The 17945-nt window shown below is 42.0% G+C and overlaps 1 protein-coding gene across 1 annotated transcript; it reads left to right on the forward strand.

The window, feature by feature from the left end:
* Positions 1-290: 290 nt before the first annotated feature.
* On the forward strand, positions 291-9838 carry LOC112942166 (uncharacterized). Its single transcript, XM_069289338.1, has 5 exons — positions 291-755; positions 1276-4898; positions 5145-7364; positions 7470-8037; positions 9692-9838. Exons 1-5 carry the CDS (start codon positions 291-293, stop codon positions 9836-9838), a joined length of 7023 nt encoding a protein of 2340 aa, XP_069145439.1.
* The last annotated feature ends 8107 nt before the right edge of the window (positions 9839-17945 follow it).

A 17945-nucleotide genomic window follows, 5' to 3' on the forward strand; every position in this document is an offset into this window, starting at 1 on the left:
ATTACTTATTTAAATGGCGCAATACATCCTTCAGATCGCTAGGCCTACCCTTGGCACAAAAGGGTCACATGCATGTTTAGGACACGATATATTTGTTTAAATGTTTATGTGTTATGTTGCTTTGATTGAGGATATCGTAAACCCACTCCCAGCCAAAATTCAAAAGAGTATACAGAAGCCAACATTACAAATGTCCGACCAAAATTCCCGAGTCTCAAGTTTCTCACACAAAATCCATACCATAAATCCTAAATACCGCTCTATCATCTCAGGAAAGTCGAATCACCGCTATGGACAAAGGCAAGAACGTCCAGACGGAGCTCACTGGGGAGGAATTGCGAAGAAAGATCGAGCGGGTCACTCGAGAGATTCAGAAGGTTAAGGAAGAAGGACTCAAAGTAGACGCGACCACGGCGATCTACAAAGCTGCGGTCACAACATTGGATGAAGATCTGGCGTCACAGATAAAGAGAAAGAAGGAGGTTGAGATGGAAACCGAAAGCCTAAGGAAAAGGTTGAACTTGCTTCGTTTGGAGATACACGAAGGAAAGGCGAGAGAGGCGAAGATAGATATCGAGACTGCTGTGTTGTTGGACAGAAGCGCGGCGCTCGACGAGGAATTGGCGACCCATAGCGACCCAAAGGGCGGAAAATACCTCGCCCGTGATCGGGGAGCAGATAACAGTGGCCCCGGCCGTGAAGTGACTGAGGAGGATGATGAAGAAGAAATAGTCTACAAGCCTCCATTTCCGACTGTCTGAAAGGAAAGGAATGACGCAGCCACAAGACAAGAAATCTCCGAATGTGGTCTTCTAGAAATCTCAATGTTGTTTTTCAATTCCCTTGTAATTACAACGAAAGAATGAATGGAAAATTTTCATCCTAAAATCCGAACTACGTTGGGCCTGAATTCTCCCCGTGAGATACGTAGGCAGCCTTCCCGGCCCGGCCCCTATCACAGAAAATTTTCATTCTCCTCCATGTTTCGGAGATACGAAGATAAGATCAACGGACGTCGCAAAGCAGCTGCAAGAAGACCATAGCTCAACGTGATTCAGATTTCCCAAGATAGCGCCAAACAAACAAATTCCTGTTTGTTCAAAATATATATCCGTCCTTATTCGTGGGTTAAGATATCCTCAAACAAAACGACTTGTGTGTTTATCTGTTTTATGTGCGATATTATGCATTTTGTACTCCGGATATGCACTAACAAATTTGCCTTTGAGTTGTTTTTACATCTCAGGTACCTTTTACTGATCTGTGTCGATAAAGCTGGCAGATCATCCTTACTTCACCAGGTCCAAAGGTCCTACAGATTCCTTCCCTCGATCAAATTCAGACAAAGGAAAAACAGTTATGGGAGACAACAATGACGAAGGGCGTCTTACTGACGTTGTGGTGGCTCAGCCCACTGTAGTGGAACAGAACGAATTGATCATGCAGCTGATGCAACAGATTGCTGAAATGAAAGTTGAAATGCAACGGAGACAGGATGCGCCTCCACCTGGATTTGGTACTAATACTGCTGATGCAAGACCTCCGGTCTACTTCCCTTCATCAAAAATAGATCCAACTCAGAACCAGCCTTCTACACCTGTGCATAATCCGTCTGTGATTGACCTCACAACCCAAAACCCTCAATACGCTTCTGCATCTTACCAAACTCCTTCACCTCTTCCAAATAACCACCCTCAAATACCACCCCATCCTCAGAATACTCAAACTGCCCCACCGCCACAAAATCAAAACCAAACTCAAACTGCCTTCAATACCCAAGCATTTCATCCGCATTTGAGTCAGAACACCAATCCTCAGGCCTACCCACAAAACTACCAGACCGCCCAAAACGTTCCAAGTCCCTCTATAGCTCCACCCCTACCAAAAAGAGCCACCTTCCAAGTTCCCGTTCCTGCCGAGCACGAGGTGCACGGTTCTGAGTTGGATCACTATGAAGAACAGGAAAGAGAATGGAAGGCGAAAGAAGAAGTGAAGATCGATATAAAGGAAGAAATCAAAAGGGCTATGAAAGAGCTGCAGTGCATCCCAGACGCCGTCGGACTTAGCTACGCAGAATTGTGCATCCATCCAGATTTGAACCTTCCCGAAGGTTTTAAAATTCCGAAGTTTGACACCTTCGAAGGAGTGGGCAATCCTATGGCGCATTTGAGAGCGTATTGTGACCAGCTCGTGGGAGTTGGAAGGGATGAGGCTTTGTTGATGCGGCTTTTCAGCCGAAGTCTGTGTGGAGAGGCCCTCGAGTGGTTTACTTCACATGAAACCAGGCAGTGGCCCAGTTGGAATGCATTGGCTAAGGACTTCATTGACCGATTCGCCTACAATGTGGAAATAGTGCCCGATCGGTATTCTCTAGAGAAGATGAAGCAGAAACCAACTGAAAGCTATAGGGAATTTGCCTATAGGTGGAGGAAAGAAGCGGCGAGGGTAAAGCCACCCATGACCGAGAAAGAGATTGTGGAAGTATTCGTGCGGGTACAGGAGCCTGAGTACTATGATCGGATCATATTGCTAGTCGGAGCTAAATTCGCTGAGATAGTCAAAGTTGGTGAGACTATCGAAGATGGTCTAAAATCGGGGAAGATAGCCCGTGTATCTGCGTCGCCTGGGTCTTCAGGATTGATAAGAAAGCGAAGAGAGGAAGTTGCCGCCGTCTCGTATGGGGGAAGAAAAACCCCTAGAAACCCGTCACATTCCCAAGATCATTTCAGGCCTTCCCCAAAGTCCCACCGATCCAACTACCCCCAACCCAATCATCCTAATAACCACAATACTGTCCCCACCTATCAGAATGCTCAAATTTCGTCGTACCAAAGTCCACCCTCTAATCTCCAAAATTTTCCTCCCATATACCCAAATTACCCTCAACCATACCAGATCCCATCCCCTTATCAGAATATTGCTCCCAACTGTGCCAACGTACAGTCGAGCTACCGACCACCTCCGCCCACTTATCAAGTCCAAGCTCCATTATACCAGGACCCCCTCCCGAATTACCAAGCTCCAATGCCAAATTTCCAGGCAAACCCTTATCCCCGGAGCCAAGCCCCTCGTACAAATACCCAAAATTATCAGCGGGTGCCTCCCCCTCGGCAAAGCAGTTATGATACTTCCCGTCCGAGATCTGAAAAAAGGCCTTCAAGGAACTTTACCACACTTGCTGAAAGCCGGACCAAACTATTTGAGAGGCTAGCCGCAGATGGATACATCCACCCTGTGGGGCCCAAACCCGGGGATGTCAACTCAAAGTTCTACAGGCCAGATCAAAGGTGTGCTTATCATTCCAACAGTGTTGTACATGACACGGAAGATTGCATCAACCTTAAGCACAAAATCCAAGACCTGATCGATCAGGAGGTAGTTTCTCTTCAACCGGCGGTGCCAAACGTCAACACAAATCCGTTGCCGAATCATGGAGGTGACAACCTTAATATGATTGAAACGGATGAAGACGGGTGTGGAACAAAGATGATTACCCCTATTATGAATGAGGACTTGGAAAGGGCTGTCGCTTCTTTAAGCGTCAAAGAAAGGAGGAAGTTTGTTATTCTGACACCTGCAAAGGCTGTTGCCTTGGTGCCTTCGAAAACCCTCGTTAAGCCCAAATTTGTCATTGAAACTTCCGTGGCCCAAGGCATGACCAGGTCCGGAAGGTGCTACACTCCTGATGAGCTTGCTCTCGGAGGACAGAAGAAGGACCATGCTAAGAGGCCGATAAGCGAGGGGGAAGCAGAGGAATTCTGGAGAAGGATGCAACCTAAGGACTATTCCATCGTCAAACATTTAGAGAAGACTCCGGCTCAGATCTCCGTGTGGGCCCTGCTGATGAGCTCTCAGTCCCACAGGCAGGCCTTAATGAAAGCTCTTGATGATACATACGTACCCTCAGGTACAAGTAGTGATAACGTGGCCGCTATGATTCATCAAGTCATTCGGGGGCACCGGATCAGCTTTTGTGACGATGAGTTGCCAGTCGAAGGAAGATCCCACAACAAAGCGCTACACATTACCGTGATATGTCGTGGAAAGGTTGTCAACTGTGTTTTGGTAGATGATGGGTCTGGTTTGAATATTTGCCCATTGACGACGTTGAGGCAACTAAATTTTGACCTTGGGAAACTGGAGCAGAATCAGGTCAATGTAAGGGCATTTGATGGTGTGCAAAGAGACACCTTAGGGGCTGTGACTTTGACCCTTCAAATGGGCCCCGCAGAGTTCAGTGCGCAATTCCAAGTATTGGACATAGACACTAGCTACAACCTTCTTTTGGGAAGGCCGTTTATCCACATGGCTGGAGCCGTCCCCTCTACTCTCCATCAGATGATGAAGCTTGTGTGGAAAAATGAAGAGTTAGTGATTCACGGCGAGGGAAGTCGCTCGGGCAAGCAGGTGTCGGTCATTGATGAGATGCCGCAAGGCGCAGACTTTTACACGGTGGAGCTGGTGAATGCCACCAACGAAGATTTGGCCCTCAACTCCATGCCAACCGTGTACAAAATGATAGCCACGGTGATGCTGCAAAATGGGTTCGAGCCAGGTTTCGAATTGGGAAGAGATTCCCAAGGAATTATCGAGCCTGTTCCGGTCTTTGCTCAGGGGTCGAAGTATGGTTTGGGGTACATCCCCACAGATGATGATATGAAGATGAAGAGGAGGAGGGATCAAGAGTTGACTAAGCCGATCCCGTATCTCTATCACTCCTTTCCAGTTCGGGAGCACGCCGAGCCTGAAGACGACGGGGAAGGAATCTGTGACCTGTTCAAGGAGATCAATGCCGTCATAGAGGAGGAGGCTGAGCCAGCTGGCTTTCGCGATGCTGAACCGGGGGAAATGCTGAAGAATTGGACGTCCACACCAATCCTGATGTCCCGGACTTTTGGGTAGAAAGGAATTATTTTGTGCATGCCAAAATCGGTGGTCGTTCGGAAGAGGCCCGAGACCCACCATTTCTGCATTTTCTTGATTTTGAATTTTGTTATGATTGTTTAAAGGGCGACATGGCCTTGTGCCATGACCCAACTTTGCATCTTGATTCAATTTAAATGAAAGCCTCTTTATTTTGACCTTGTTGATTCGATTGCTTGTTATATTTTACTTTTCTAAATTTTGTCTGTTTATGATTTCAGTAACGTAAGTTACAAACCTGCCAACGTCATGTCATGTCATGAGCTAAACGAACAAAATAAGGCAAATGATGACGAGGCTGACGACTACGACGAAGAAAGTGGGGAACCAGACTATGTAGCAGAAGAGTTTCAACAATTCGAGAATCAACATAAACCGAATCTGGAGGAAACAGAGACGGTAAATTTGGGAGATTCAGAATGTGTCAAAGAGGTTAAGATCAGCACTCATCTGAATAAAACTCAGAAGGAGAGCCTGATTCATTTGCTTGCCGAATACATCGATGTGTTTGTTTGGGAGGTCAGTGACATGCAGGGGCTGAGTACCGATGTCGTATCTCATAAGCTGCCTATCAACCCAGGGTTCGAGCCAGTGAAGCAAAAGACTCGGAAATTCAAGCCTGAGTTGAGTTTGAAGATTAAGGAGGAAATCACCAAGCAGATAGAGTCCCGGTTGGTAGAAGTAACGCAATATCCCACCTGGTTGGCGAATGTCGTTCCGGTCGCCAAGAAAGATGGAAAAATCAGGATTTGCGTTGATTACAGAGATCTCAACAAGGCTAGTCCAAAGGATAATTTCCCGTTGCCAAATATCCATATTCTGATTGATAACTGTGCCAAACATGAGATGCAGTCATTTGTGGATTGTTACGCGGGTTATCACCAGATTCTGATGGATGAAGAAGACGCGGAGAAAACGGCCTTCATCACGCCTTGGGGGGTATATCACTACAGGGTGATGCCGTTTGGGCTCAAAAACGCCGGTGCCACTTACATGAGAGCCATGACGACTATCTTCCACGACATGATTCACAAGGAAATTGAAGTGTACGTGGACGACGTCATAATTAAATCCCGCGAGAGTTCGGATCATTTGACACACCTGCGAAAATTCTTTGAACGTTTGCGTAGGTACAACTTGAAGCTAAATCCCGCCAAGTGTGCTTTTGGAGTCCCAGCTGGGAAATTGTTAGGGTTTATAGTCAGCAGAAGAGGTATTGAGCTCGACCCTTCCAAGATCAAAGCAATTCAGGAGTTACCTCCGCCTAAGACGAGAAAAGAGGTGATGAGCTTCTTAGGGAGGTTAAACTATATCAGTCGGTTTATAGCACAATCGACGGTGGTATGTGAGCCTATCTTCAAGTTGCTGAAGAAAGATGCCCCAACTAAGTGGACTGAAGAGTGCCAGACCGCTTTCGACGCTATCAAGAGCTACTTGTCTAACCCACCAGTATTGGTTCCTCCGCGAGAAGGGAGTCCTTTGTTTCTATATTTGGCTGTCTCGGATAACGCCTTTGGATGTGTACTTGGTCAACACGACGAGACAGGGAAGAAGGAAAAGGCTATCTACTACATCAGCAAGAAGTTTACTCCGTATGAGTCTCGTTACACTTTGCTGGAAAGAACATGCTGTGCTCTGACATGGCTTGCCCAGAAGCTGAGGCACTACCTGTCGTCGTATACTACATATCTTATCTCCAGGATGGATCCGTTAAAGTATATTTTCCAGAAAGCGATGCCGATCGGGAAGCTGGCTAAATGGCAAATGCTGTTGAGTGAGTTTGACATCGTATACGTGACTCAGAAGGCAATAAAAGCACAAGCTTTGGCTGATCATCTTGCGGAAAATCCCGTTGATGAAGAGTATGAACCTCTCAAGACATATTTTCACGATGAAGAAGTGTCATTTGTGGGTGAAGATATCTCTGAAGTTTATCCAGGTTGGAGATTATTCTTCGATGGAGCGGTGAATCACCAGGGTAAAGGTGTTGGAGCAGTCTTGGTATCAGAATCTGGTCAGCACTATCCTATGGCGGCTAAGCTACGGTTCAACTGCACAAACAACATGGCTGAGTATGAAGCTTGCATTCTCGGTTTGAAAATGGCCGTTGACATGAATGTTTACGAGTTACTGGTTATTGGAGATTCAGACCTCTTGATCCATCAGGTTCAAGGAAAATGGGCTGTGAAGAACCCAAAGATTGTACCTTATGTACAATATGTGCAAAACCTGTGTAAAAGGTTTCGCAGGATCGAGTTCAGACATACTCCCCGAATACAGAATGAATTAGCTGATGCTCTTGCCACCATCGCTTCAATGATCAAACATCCGGATATTGATTACATCGACCCGCTGGATATAGATTTGAAGGAGCATCCAGTCCATTGTTCACACGTGGAATCAGAACCAGATGGTTTGCCTTGGTATTTTGACATAAAGAGGTACTTGGAGTCTGGGACATATCCAGAAGACGCCACATCTAATCAAAAGAAGTCGATACGTCGTATGGCTCTCAATTTCTTTTTGAATGGAGAAGTCCTTTACAGGAGGACTCCAGATTTGGGTCTTTTGAGATGCGTGGATGCTGCTGAAGCCGTGAGGCTTATTGAACAGATACATGCTGGAGTCTGTGGCACACATATGAACGGGCTTACCTTGGCAAGAAAAGTCCTTCGAGCCGGTTACTTCTGGATGACTATGGAGAACGACTGTTGCAAATTTGTGCAAAAATGCCATAAATGTCAAGTGCACGGAGATTTGATAAGGGTGCCACCTCACGAACTCAATGCTATGAGTTCACCTTGGCCATTTGTAGCTTGGGGAATGGATGTCATCGGTCCTATAGAACCGGCCGCTTCCAATGGACACAGATTTATCTTGGTTGCCATCGATTATTTCACCAAATGGGTGGAAGTAGCCTCTTACAAATCGGTAACCAAGAAAGTGGTGGCCGACTTTGTCCGCAACAATTTGATCTGCCGATTTGGAGTTCCAGAATCCATCATCACTGATAACGGTGCAAATCTCAACAGTCATCTGATGAAAGAGATATGTGAACAATTTAAGATTATCCACCGAAGGTCAACTGCTTATCGCCCTCAAATGAACGGAGCTGTAGAGGCCGCCAACAAGAACATCAAGAAGATTCTGAGGAAAATGATTGACAAGCAACGGGGTTGGCATGAAATGTTGCCATATGCTCTACTGGGTTATCGAACGACGGTCAGAACATCAACTGGGGCTACTCCATACTTGCTAGTATACGGAACAGAAGCAGTCGTACCTGTCGAAGTCGAGATACCGTCACTGAGGATCATCCAAGAAGCTGAGCTAAGTAATGCTGAGTGGGTTAGCAAACGGATCGATCAACTAGCCTTGATTGATGAAAAGAGGATGGTTGCTGTTTGTCATGGCCAGTTGTATAGACAAAGAATGACTCGCGCTTTTCACAAAAGAGTAAGAGCCAGAAATTTTGAAGTTGGTCAGTTGGTTCTTAAGCGTATTTTTCCTCATCAAGACGAGTACAAAGGTAAGTTCGCACCAAACTGGCAAGGTCCTTACATGGTCCGCAAAGTACTATCTGGAGGTGCTTTAGTCTTGTCAGAGATGGATGGCGCTGTGTGGCCCAAACCTATCAACTCAGATGCTGTCAAGAGATATTACGCGTGAAGTTCGTGTTGCATTTCCCATCATTTACTTGTAATCTTCTGTTTGCTTGTATTTGTTTGCATTTGAATTCTTATCCCTCTTGTAACGAACTACGTCTGACCTGAATTCTCGAGAACGAGATACGTAGGCGGCCTATGTCGGCTTCGGTCACCCCATGTATTCCCCTTGATTATTCCTTAATTGGAACTACGTTTGACCTGATTCCTGCCTCAACGGGATACGTAGGCGCCACAACGGCTCGGTCATATACCTAGAAGATTTCCATTTCTCTCCATAATGAAAACTGGGACAGAATTGTTGAGAGGATCTCAAAAATTCATTTGAAGTTGGACTTCTTTAACAAGTCAAAACAAAAGACCAAATTCTACGACCTGAACTACGTTCGACCTGAATTCTCAAGAATGAGATACGTAGGCGGCCTTTGTCGGCTTCGGTCGGTTTCTTTGTAAATTTTATTCTTGTTAACCTTTAAGGGGAACTACGTTTGACCTGATTCCTGCCTCAACGGGATACGTAGGCGCCACAAGGGCTCGGTCATACCTCTCGTAAGATTTCTATTTCCCCCTTCTACAATAGAAACTGGGACAGAATTTTTGAGGGGGACTCAAAAATTCTCCAAAGGGAACCTTCTCCTCAGCGGATCAAACTAAAGACATTTCGAGTTTGCGACTGGGACAGAATTTTTGAGAAGATCTCAAAAATTCCGAGATTTGTTCGGTTACAATGGAAAGAGGAGCAAGATACTAAACTGGGACAGAAATTTTGATGATGGCCTCAAAATTTCGTCATGGGACTTCCCCACAAGTCCGGAATGCCTCTGAAATTCATTCGACAAGCGTCGGACTCAAAGAAGCTCGTTAAGCCTGACATGACATGACTTGGCATTGACTTTTTCGAGATACTATTTCTTAAAAAATTTCTTGCTTCTCTTAAAAATTTCCCTTTTATATTTCATCTGTTTCGACATAAGATATTTTCTTATCTATCAAGAGTCGGGAAATCGGGAAATCAACCGAGGACGTCAAGACAAGGAGCAAACAATCGAAGGGATCGACACAGATCAGTATGTTTAAAACTGACAATTTTTCTGTGGATGCAGGTTTATAGTTTCACTTCGAAATCGGCCGAATTCTTCCGACTGATGAATACGGAGAAGGAGAAAACTATCTCCAAAGCCGGTGATTTTATTGAAAGTTCAAAGGTGGATCAAAAAGGAATCTTAGCGAAGATCTCACTATTTCTATAGAAGACGCTATTTGCATTGCGTTATCAAAGCAAGATGATTATTGTCGATAAAGATAATGCATTACCTCAGAAGAGACAGCTATGCAATTATTATTTTTATCATTATCGATCAAGTCGATATATTATTTGGAGGTCGTCTTGCCGTAACTATTCACGGGGGCAATATAAATAATCATGTATGACGAGAAGATTTCATGCCTCGTCGAAATTTATACATCGCGAGAAGAATTTATGCCTCGCTGGAATTCATGCATCGCGAAATCATGCATCGCGGAAATCATGCATCGCGAGTCAATAATCATGCATGACGAGAAGATTTCATGCCTCGTCGAAATTTATACATCGCGATAAGAATTTATGCCTCGCTGGAATTCATGCATCGCGGAATCATGCATCGCGGAATCATGCATCGCGAGTCAATAATCATGCATGACGAGAAGATTTCATGCCTCGTCGAAATTTATACATCGCGAGAAGAATTTATGCCTCGCTGGAATTCATGCATCGCGGAATCATGCATCGCGGAAATCATGCATCGCGAGTCAATAATCATGCATGACGAGAAGATTTCATGCCTCGTCGAAATTTATACATCGCGAGAAGAATTTATGCCTCGCTGGAATTCATGCATCGCGGAATCATGCATCGCGGAAATCATGCATCGCGAGTCAATAATCATGCATGACGAGAAGATTTCATGCCTCGTCGAAATTTATACATCGTGAGAAGAATTTATGCCTCGCTGGAATTCATGCATCGCGGAATCATGCATCGCGGAAATCATGCATCGCGAGTCAATAATCATGCATGACGAGAAGATTTCATGCCTCGTCGAAATTTATACATCGCGAGAAGAATTTATGCCTCGCTGGAATTCATGCATCGCGGAATCATGCATCGCGGAAATCATGCATCGCGAGTCAATAATCATGCATGACGAGAAGATTTCATGCCTCGTCGAAATTTATACATCGCGAGAAGAATTTATGCCTCGCTGGAATTCATGCATCGCGGAATCATGCATCGCGGAAATCATGCATCGCGGGTCAATAATCATGCATGACGAGAAGATTTCATGCCTCGTCGAAATTTATACATCGCGAGAAGAATTTATGCCTCGCTGGAATTCATGCATCGCGGGTCAATAATTATGCACGACGAGAAGATTTCATGCCTCGTCAAAATTTATGCACGACGAGAAGAATTCGTGCCTCGTCAAAATTTGCACATCGCAAGAAGATTTTATTCTTCGCTGAAAGTTATGCATCGCGAGAAGAGTCATATCTCGCAGGAATTTACGTATCGCGGGAAGATATTCATGACCCGCAAGAAGACGTACTTGGATAAAGAAAGAGCAATACTTATCCATTGGCCTCGACTGCATTATGTTATTTCTTATAAAAATAAACATCATGGAGAGCATCGAAGATGACAACAAAAGAAACATCAATATCGCATCAGCATTTATTTATTTATTTCGACATCAAGTATGGAATACATTGAAGATGATATTGCAAAACACAAGGCATAAGCTTTATTTGCTGGACGTCAGACCGATCGAGTCGACGTCGAACATGGAAGAGAACAATGAAGTGTCGACATGGTAAAAGACACTGTCTCCCATCCTAATTGCATTTTTTAAGCTGACGAGTTTTATCTCAGTCTTTGTCGAGAGCATCCAAAAGGATGAATTCTCCAAAAACCACAGGTGCGGACGACATCAAAAAGGATGCAGCACAACGTGGAACTTTTTCTTAGCAGCGAACTGGGACACAGTCCAAAGAGGAGTGTCAAACTCTTAGGACGCGAGCAGAGGAGCGACTTCCACCACGATCGAACCACCCCTCTCGAGGCATACGGGTTTTCTCTAGTTCTGTCAGTTTTTGTCTCGCTTCCGAAAGTTTTGTTTTATCGGAAGCAAATTTCCAATCTGAGTGACAATACGTCAAAAGATTTGGAAATTATGTCTGTGTAAGTTCTTAATTATGGGTGTGAAGCGCGCCACATTCATGGCTAAGAGGTTACAAGCCTCTTTTTCATACTCGTTTAATGTGTCACTCGTCCAAAACCGAAGGTTAGCTAGCATAATAGTTTTCCTTTTCCAACGATCGAGTCGAACTACACACAGCCTGATTCCGAAGGTTTAAGGGTATGTAGGCAGATTCAATATTGAAAACTCGGCTGTATTCCAACATTCGCTCTCGAATTCTATTCTCGAGCATTTCGACACCTTCATAATTCGGTGTCGAGGTGGCTTTTGATTCTTTGAAATCGTGCGGTAAACCAAGCTTATCGAACTACAAGTGGCCTGAATTCTCATATAGCCTGAGATATGTAGGAGACCCGTTTGCAAGGGTTCGGCCATAATTCCTAAACTCTTTGTCAAATCCTCCTTCCTAAAGGCGAGTGGAGTTGGTCAAAATTGGTTCGGTCAACTTCATTTTCCTCGAGTTGCTTGCATCCACCCAAGTAAAATGAGGGACAGTTGTTGACACCCAATTTTGACCCGCGTCGGTATGAGTTAGTTAGTTTTATAAACCTTGCGAAAATAAAATATATGTACATATATGTATATACATATATGTATATGTATATATGTATATCTTATTCCCAGGCCCAATTACCCCTCAACCCAACACTAACTTAATTCCTTTCAACTCAACACTGTCAAGCCCACTCCCAATTTCAGACAATTAGTTAATTTCCAAGCCCAAACTCTTAACAGCCCACTTCATTGCTTTTAAACAACAACCCAACCCAACTTAAAATTAATCCCAGGCCCAGTCTTCGTGTTCCCAGCCCCACATTAACTCCAACCCAATTTCCCTCAGCAGCCCAAACCAATCTTTCAGCCCACCAAATTAATTCCCACTCCATTAATTCGACTCCCAGGCCCAAACGAATAAACCAACCCACCAAATTAAATCCGACCCAACCCCTTTCTCTTACCCGACCCAACCCGTCCGACCCGCTCCGACCCGTTTCACCCCTTCTCTTCTTCCCCACAAGCAGCGAAACCCATTTCCCAGAAACAGAACACAGCCAATAATTCCCAGAAAGAAACGCGACAATTTCCCCTGAAATCGCGCAATTCTCAGAACCCCCAACAACCCAGCGAAAAATAGACGCGATCTCTCCCCCCATCGCATCTCTCCCCACGCTCTTTCACTCTCTCCTCTGCGACCTCTCTCGTCGCGTCTCTCCCCACGCTCTTCTCCCTTCCACCCTCCTCTTCGCGTGAACAAGACGGAATGGCGAAGACCCACACCCTGCCGCTGTCACGCAGGTCTGCACACGCAATACGTCGCGGTCATCCTTGCCAACACGCGAAGTCTGCCTTGTGGGGTTTGACCCAAAGGGTTCGGATTTAAAATTCAAAATGGGCAGAGGTTCGTGGATGGGACCCAAAAAGTGGAAACCCCAGTGTTCCCTTCTATATAAACCCAACCTCTCTTCCGGAAAAGGGGTTGGCAATTCTGAGGTTAAACATTTTTAAGAGTTCTTTTTAGTTAAGACATTTGAGAGGAATTTTTAGTTGAGAATCTGGGATTAGGAAACTTCAAGTTTGGATTTTTGGGAAATTTTGTTGAAACTGGTTTGGAAATTTTCGAAAAAAAAAAGAAGAGCTTTGTTTGTTGTCGTTTTTGTTGTTGATTCTAGCTGAAATCCCATCAATATAGAATACCAAAGATATTTGGATTTCGGGGGTAGCATTCGGACACGAAGAACAGTTCAAGTCTCGGGAAGTTCTTTCGTTCTTCGCCGTCTATCGACGGAGCATTGGACTGTTGTTCAGGCTCGCACGGTGGTAGTCGTCTCCGTCCTCTGCTCGTCTTTCCTCTGTTCGCTGCGTACAGAAAGGTAACGTTTAGCTTGTTTTAACGCAGCTTATCATCAATGTTCCTTTATCCACTCTTTTCTTACGCAAGCAAGTTTATGCGTGGATGTTCGAAGTATTTTGTGTGCTGTTGATCGCTGTAGAAGTAATAGGCTATGATATTGGAAGTTTTCATTAGTTAGGGCCATCCGGATGTCAGTGATTATTTTGTGTTGGTTGGTTTCGCTGAAGTTTGTATGTTTAGTGTTCTCTCACTGTTTTCTGAGTGTGTCTTCGCGAGGCGGCCATTGTCGTTGGTTGGCTAACCGTGCATGACGTATATTGACTCTAAATCTTATCTCGTAAGCTGTTAGGGTGGTAGTTATTTTTTTTCTTTCTTCCAGCAAGGTTAATATGGGGGCTTTGCATCTGTTTCTTGTCCTTAAGGATGTTCACCCGGTTTGCTCGACGTATAATCCTTTGTCTTATATCGAAAAGCTGGGTATGGTGGTTATTTGTTAAAAAATGTTAGGCTAGCTCTAAATATATCTAGCTTGCATTGAGGTTTTACACGAAATGGCACTGTTTTGTTGTTATTAATGTTGCAATGTTAGTCGATTCTATCCTACTTTTGCTATTTCACGTCAGCTAGTTTGAGGTTAGCCTGTTAACATGGAAAGATCCATTTGTTGAGAGTTCAAAAATACATGATCTTTTGTGCATTCTTTGGATGATGGCATCTCTAGTTTCTTCGCTCATTAAAATGACTTGGTGTGATGTTGACACCCTTTTATGTTGTCATTTTCTCATACTGATGTGATTGAGTTTATTTAGTCATATGTGGGAGTAATTGTATTCCGTTTCGATTATATCACGACCCTAGCACTATGACTAATAATAGTTTATGTATCCTTGTTTTAAATTACATTACTGATGTTTTGTTTCTTCTTTTTTTTTTTATTTTTATTTTATTTTATTTTATTATTATTACTATTTTATTTCTATCATTGTGTAAAGAGTTCACGTTCCTTCCTTAACTTCGTGTTTGTTTGGTTGCATGTGAAATTCTATCTCGAGTCCGTTTGGGACTCCATCCTACTCCAGGTATTCGGAAGTATTCGGAAGAGTCGTAAAGACTCACGCGTTCCTTTTTGAGTCAACCCATCAAGTGTTTTGGGAGAATTGAAGAAGTTGGAAGGAGAGAGACCGGAAGATTTTTATCTATTTCATATAGTATTTTATTTTGTAACGGGCATAAGCCCTTGTTGTTTTATTTTCTTGAAATTTATTTTGTATGTTTAGACTAGGACAGGTACGAAAGGGAAATGGGTCGAAACCCCAAAAAACAGGTGGGTCCAAAACTCGGTCAAGGTGAACAGAACCCGAGTTTGGACCCAAATCTCTCTCTCTCTCTCTCTCTCCCCGTTACTTGTTTTACACGTTTGTGGGGACTATCGATAGTCTAGGTTTAGAAACTCCAAACCCCCATCGACGCCTTTTATTTTATCAAAATTAAAATAAATCTTAAAACAATAAAGTTCCAAATTTACGAGTTGGCTTAGAATTAAAATTTTTTAAAAAGGAGTTAACTTTAAACGGATTTTAAAGCAATAATGTTTTTTTAAGTTTGTTTAAAATTTGAGAAATCTAACTTTAAAAATTCGCTAGCCCTTTAAAAATAGTCAATAAGTTAATCGTCGGAAAACCGTAAGTTAACGGAGTGTTTTAGGTGCCTTACACCTTCCTAAGATACTAATAGGAATCCCGAACCCTTAAAATGTTTCAAAATAATTTTTTCTGTTTAAGTTGTTTAGAAACGAAGTTTTCTTGATTTTTCTTAAAAATTAAGTGGCGACTCCTAAAAGTCTAAAAACAAACTCTTTTCGAAAATCACCCCCTTTTTTCGATAAAACAATTAGGGGAAAACCATCAGCAGGATATAGACGGATGCCGCGATACATACACATGTTAAAAACTGTGTATCCAGATTCTTATATAAGAATGCATAAGACTGAAGAGGATGAATTTATGTATCTGTTCATCTCCTTAAGACCATTCATTAGGGGATTTAAATACTGCAGACCAGTAGTTGTTGTGGATGGTGCACATCTGAGTGGAGCTTACAAAGGGACATTTGTATCAGCAAGCACACTTGATGGCGCAGGTATTTTTTATTCATAGTAATGATGTCTTTTTATATATTAAGTATCAAATAATATAATGTGTGTGTAATCAGGTTGCATATTTCCATTGGCATATGGTGTTGTTGACACCGAAAATGATTGTTCGTGGACATGGTTTTTCGAACAGTTCAAACATGCATTTGGCGATAGAAAAGATATGTGTGTTGTTTCAGATAGAAATGAGAGTATCATGAAGAGTGTAAGGATTGTTTTCTCCGATGTACCTCATTATGCATGCATCTGGCATCTTTGGAAGAATGTATGTGGAAACTTCAAAAGGAGCAGAAAGGCCATAAGTGATCTATTCTACTCTATGTCCAAGGCATATAGAAAGGAAGATTTTGATAAGTTGATGGCTAAGGTTGATAGAATTGATCACAGGGTTAAGGAGTACCTTGAATATGCAGGTTACGAAAAGTGGTCAAGAGTTCATGCAACAGTAAACAGAGGTAGAATGATGACTTCAAACATTGCAGAATGTATCAATGGTTGTCTTGTTGAAGCACGCCAATTAACTATATTAGAATTCTTGGAAGAGGTTAGAATTCTTTTTGGATCTTGGCATTGCAAAAACAGAGAAGTAGCCTCATACACAAAGGACACATTAGGTAGAAAATTTGAGGAATTGTTGATTATAAACGCGGCTAAAAGTTCAAAAATGGAGGTATGTATCATTATATAATACTTTATATTATATGTATCTAATTCTGTGTATCATTATGCTTTTTTAAACATGATTTGGTTTTTAAAAGTTATATATTTAAAATTTTTAATGTACACAGGTTGTTCCATCATCTGAGTTTATTTTCTCAGTTTATGAAAATGGAAGAAGATATATTGTTTGTCTTGAGCGGAAAGTATGTTGTTGTGGTAGATTTCAACTAGATGAGATACCTTGTTCACATGCAATCGCTGTATTGAAAAAAAAGAATGTCACCGATATGAATCCGTATTGCTCTGATTATTACAAGCCTAATGCGTTGGCAAAAACATATGAAATTCCAATGGTGCCAATGCCAGATAAGAAAGATTGGTCAGATTCTAAACGCATGGTAGCTGAAACTGTGTATCCACCTAGATACAGAAGATCATCTGGACGACCAAGAAAAAGAAGAAGAAAGAATGCAGATGAAAAGATTTCGGTGAACACAAACTGTTGTGGACAATGTGGACAAGAAGGCAACAACAAAAGAACTTGTACTTTCTACCCAAAAGAGAAGTGAATTAGTCGTAATGTTTCTATGATATCAAGAATAATCTATAACGTAAACATTTTAATGAATTTCAGTTTTCATTACAACTGCAAATTGAACACTTTGTGTTTAGATAAATAAACGTACAAACATGTGATAATTAAATTTGAAGTCGTGCTTATGATTATAAATACTTTCTTATTATTGGTGTTGATAAATATACTTGTGTCAATATTTATTTTGAATATATAAATCTTATGCTACAGTAAGATATATAATTTAAGAATTAATAGGTAACATAATGTACATGATACATATGGTTTATCTAGTGTATCATGTACTTTTATTGTGTGTTTTTGGTACACATTGTTTATATAATGTATCATGTACTTTTAGTGTGTATCATTGGTTTGCACAATGATACATCTCCATTAGATAAAAAATACAAATATATTGTTGAGGTTATTGTGTACTTTAGAATGACTATAAATCATGTATCATATGAATTTATATAATTTAACTTGTGTAATGCTTTTTTTGTTATGTTTTTATTGAAATATACAGTAAATAACTTTCCTTTAAAAAAATAATACCAATTCATATGAATATGCTATTCAATTTACCTAAATATCTTGTAAAATTTAAGGATTAGAGTGTAACATATTGTACATTATACATACGGTTTAGCCAATGTATCAGTTATTTTTAGATTGTGTTTGGTACATATGTATCATTTGGTTTTGGCAGTGTATCATCTCGATTAAATAAAAAATTTAAAATTTTTTATGTCTATGTTTAATTATAAATACTTTGATTATACTTTATTAAATGATTTTAACCTGGTTTTGGCAGTATATTTATTATGTCTATGTTTAATTAAAAATTTAAAAATCTTTATGTCTATCATTTGATATT

This window comes from Solanum lycopersicum, chromosome 9 (assembly GCF_036512215.1).
Source record: "Solanum lycopersicum chromosome 9, SLM_r2.1".
NCBI classification, from domain to species: domain Eukaryota; kingdom Viridiplantae; phylum Streptophyta; class Magnoliopsida; order Solanales; family Solanaceae; genus Solanum; species Solanum lycopersicum.

Coding starts and splice junctions, on each gene's coding strand:
- LOC112942166 (XM_069289338.1), top strand. CDS start 291: ATGGACAAAGGCAAGAACGTCCAGACGGAGCTCACTGGGGAGGAATTG. Junction 4,899..5,144: donor CTGATGTCCCGGACTTTTGG/GTAGAAAGGAAT, acceptor TTATGATTTCAG/TAACGTAAGTTACAAACCTG. Junction 7,365..7,469: donor TGGTATTTTGACATAAAGAG/GTACTTGGAGTC, acceptor AGTCCTTTACAG/GAGGACTCCAGATTTGGGTC.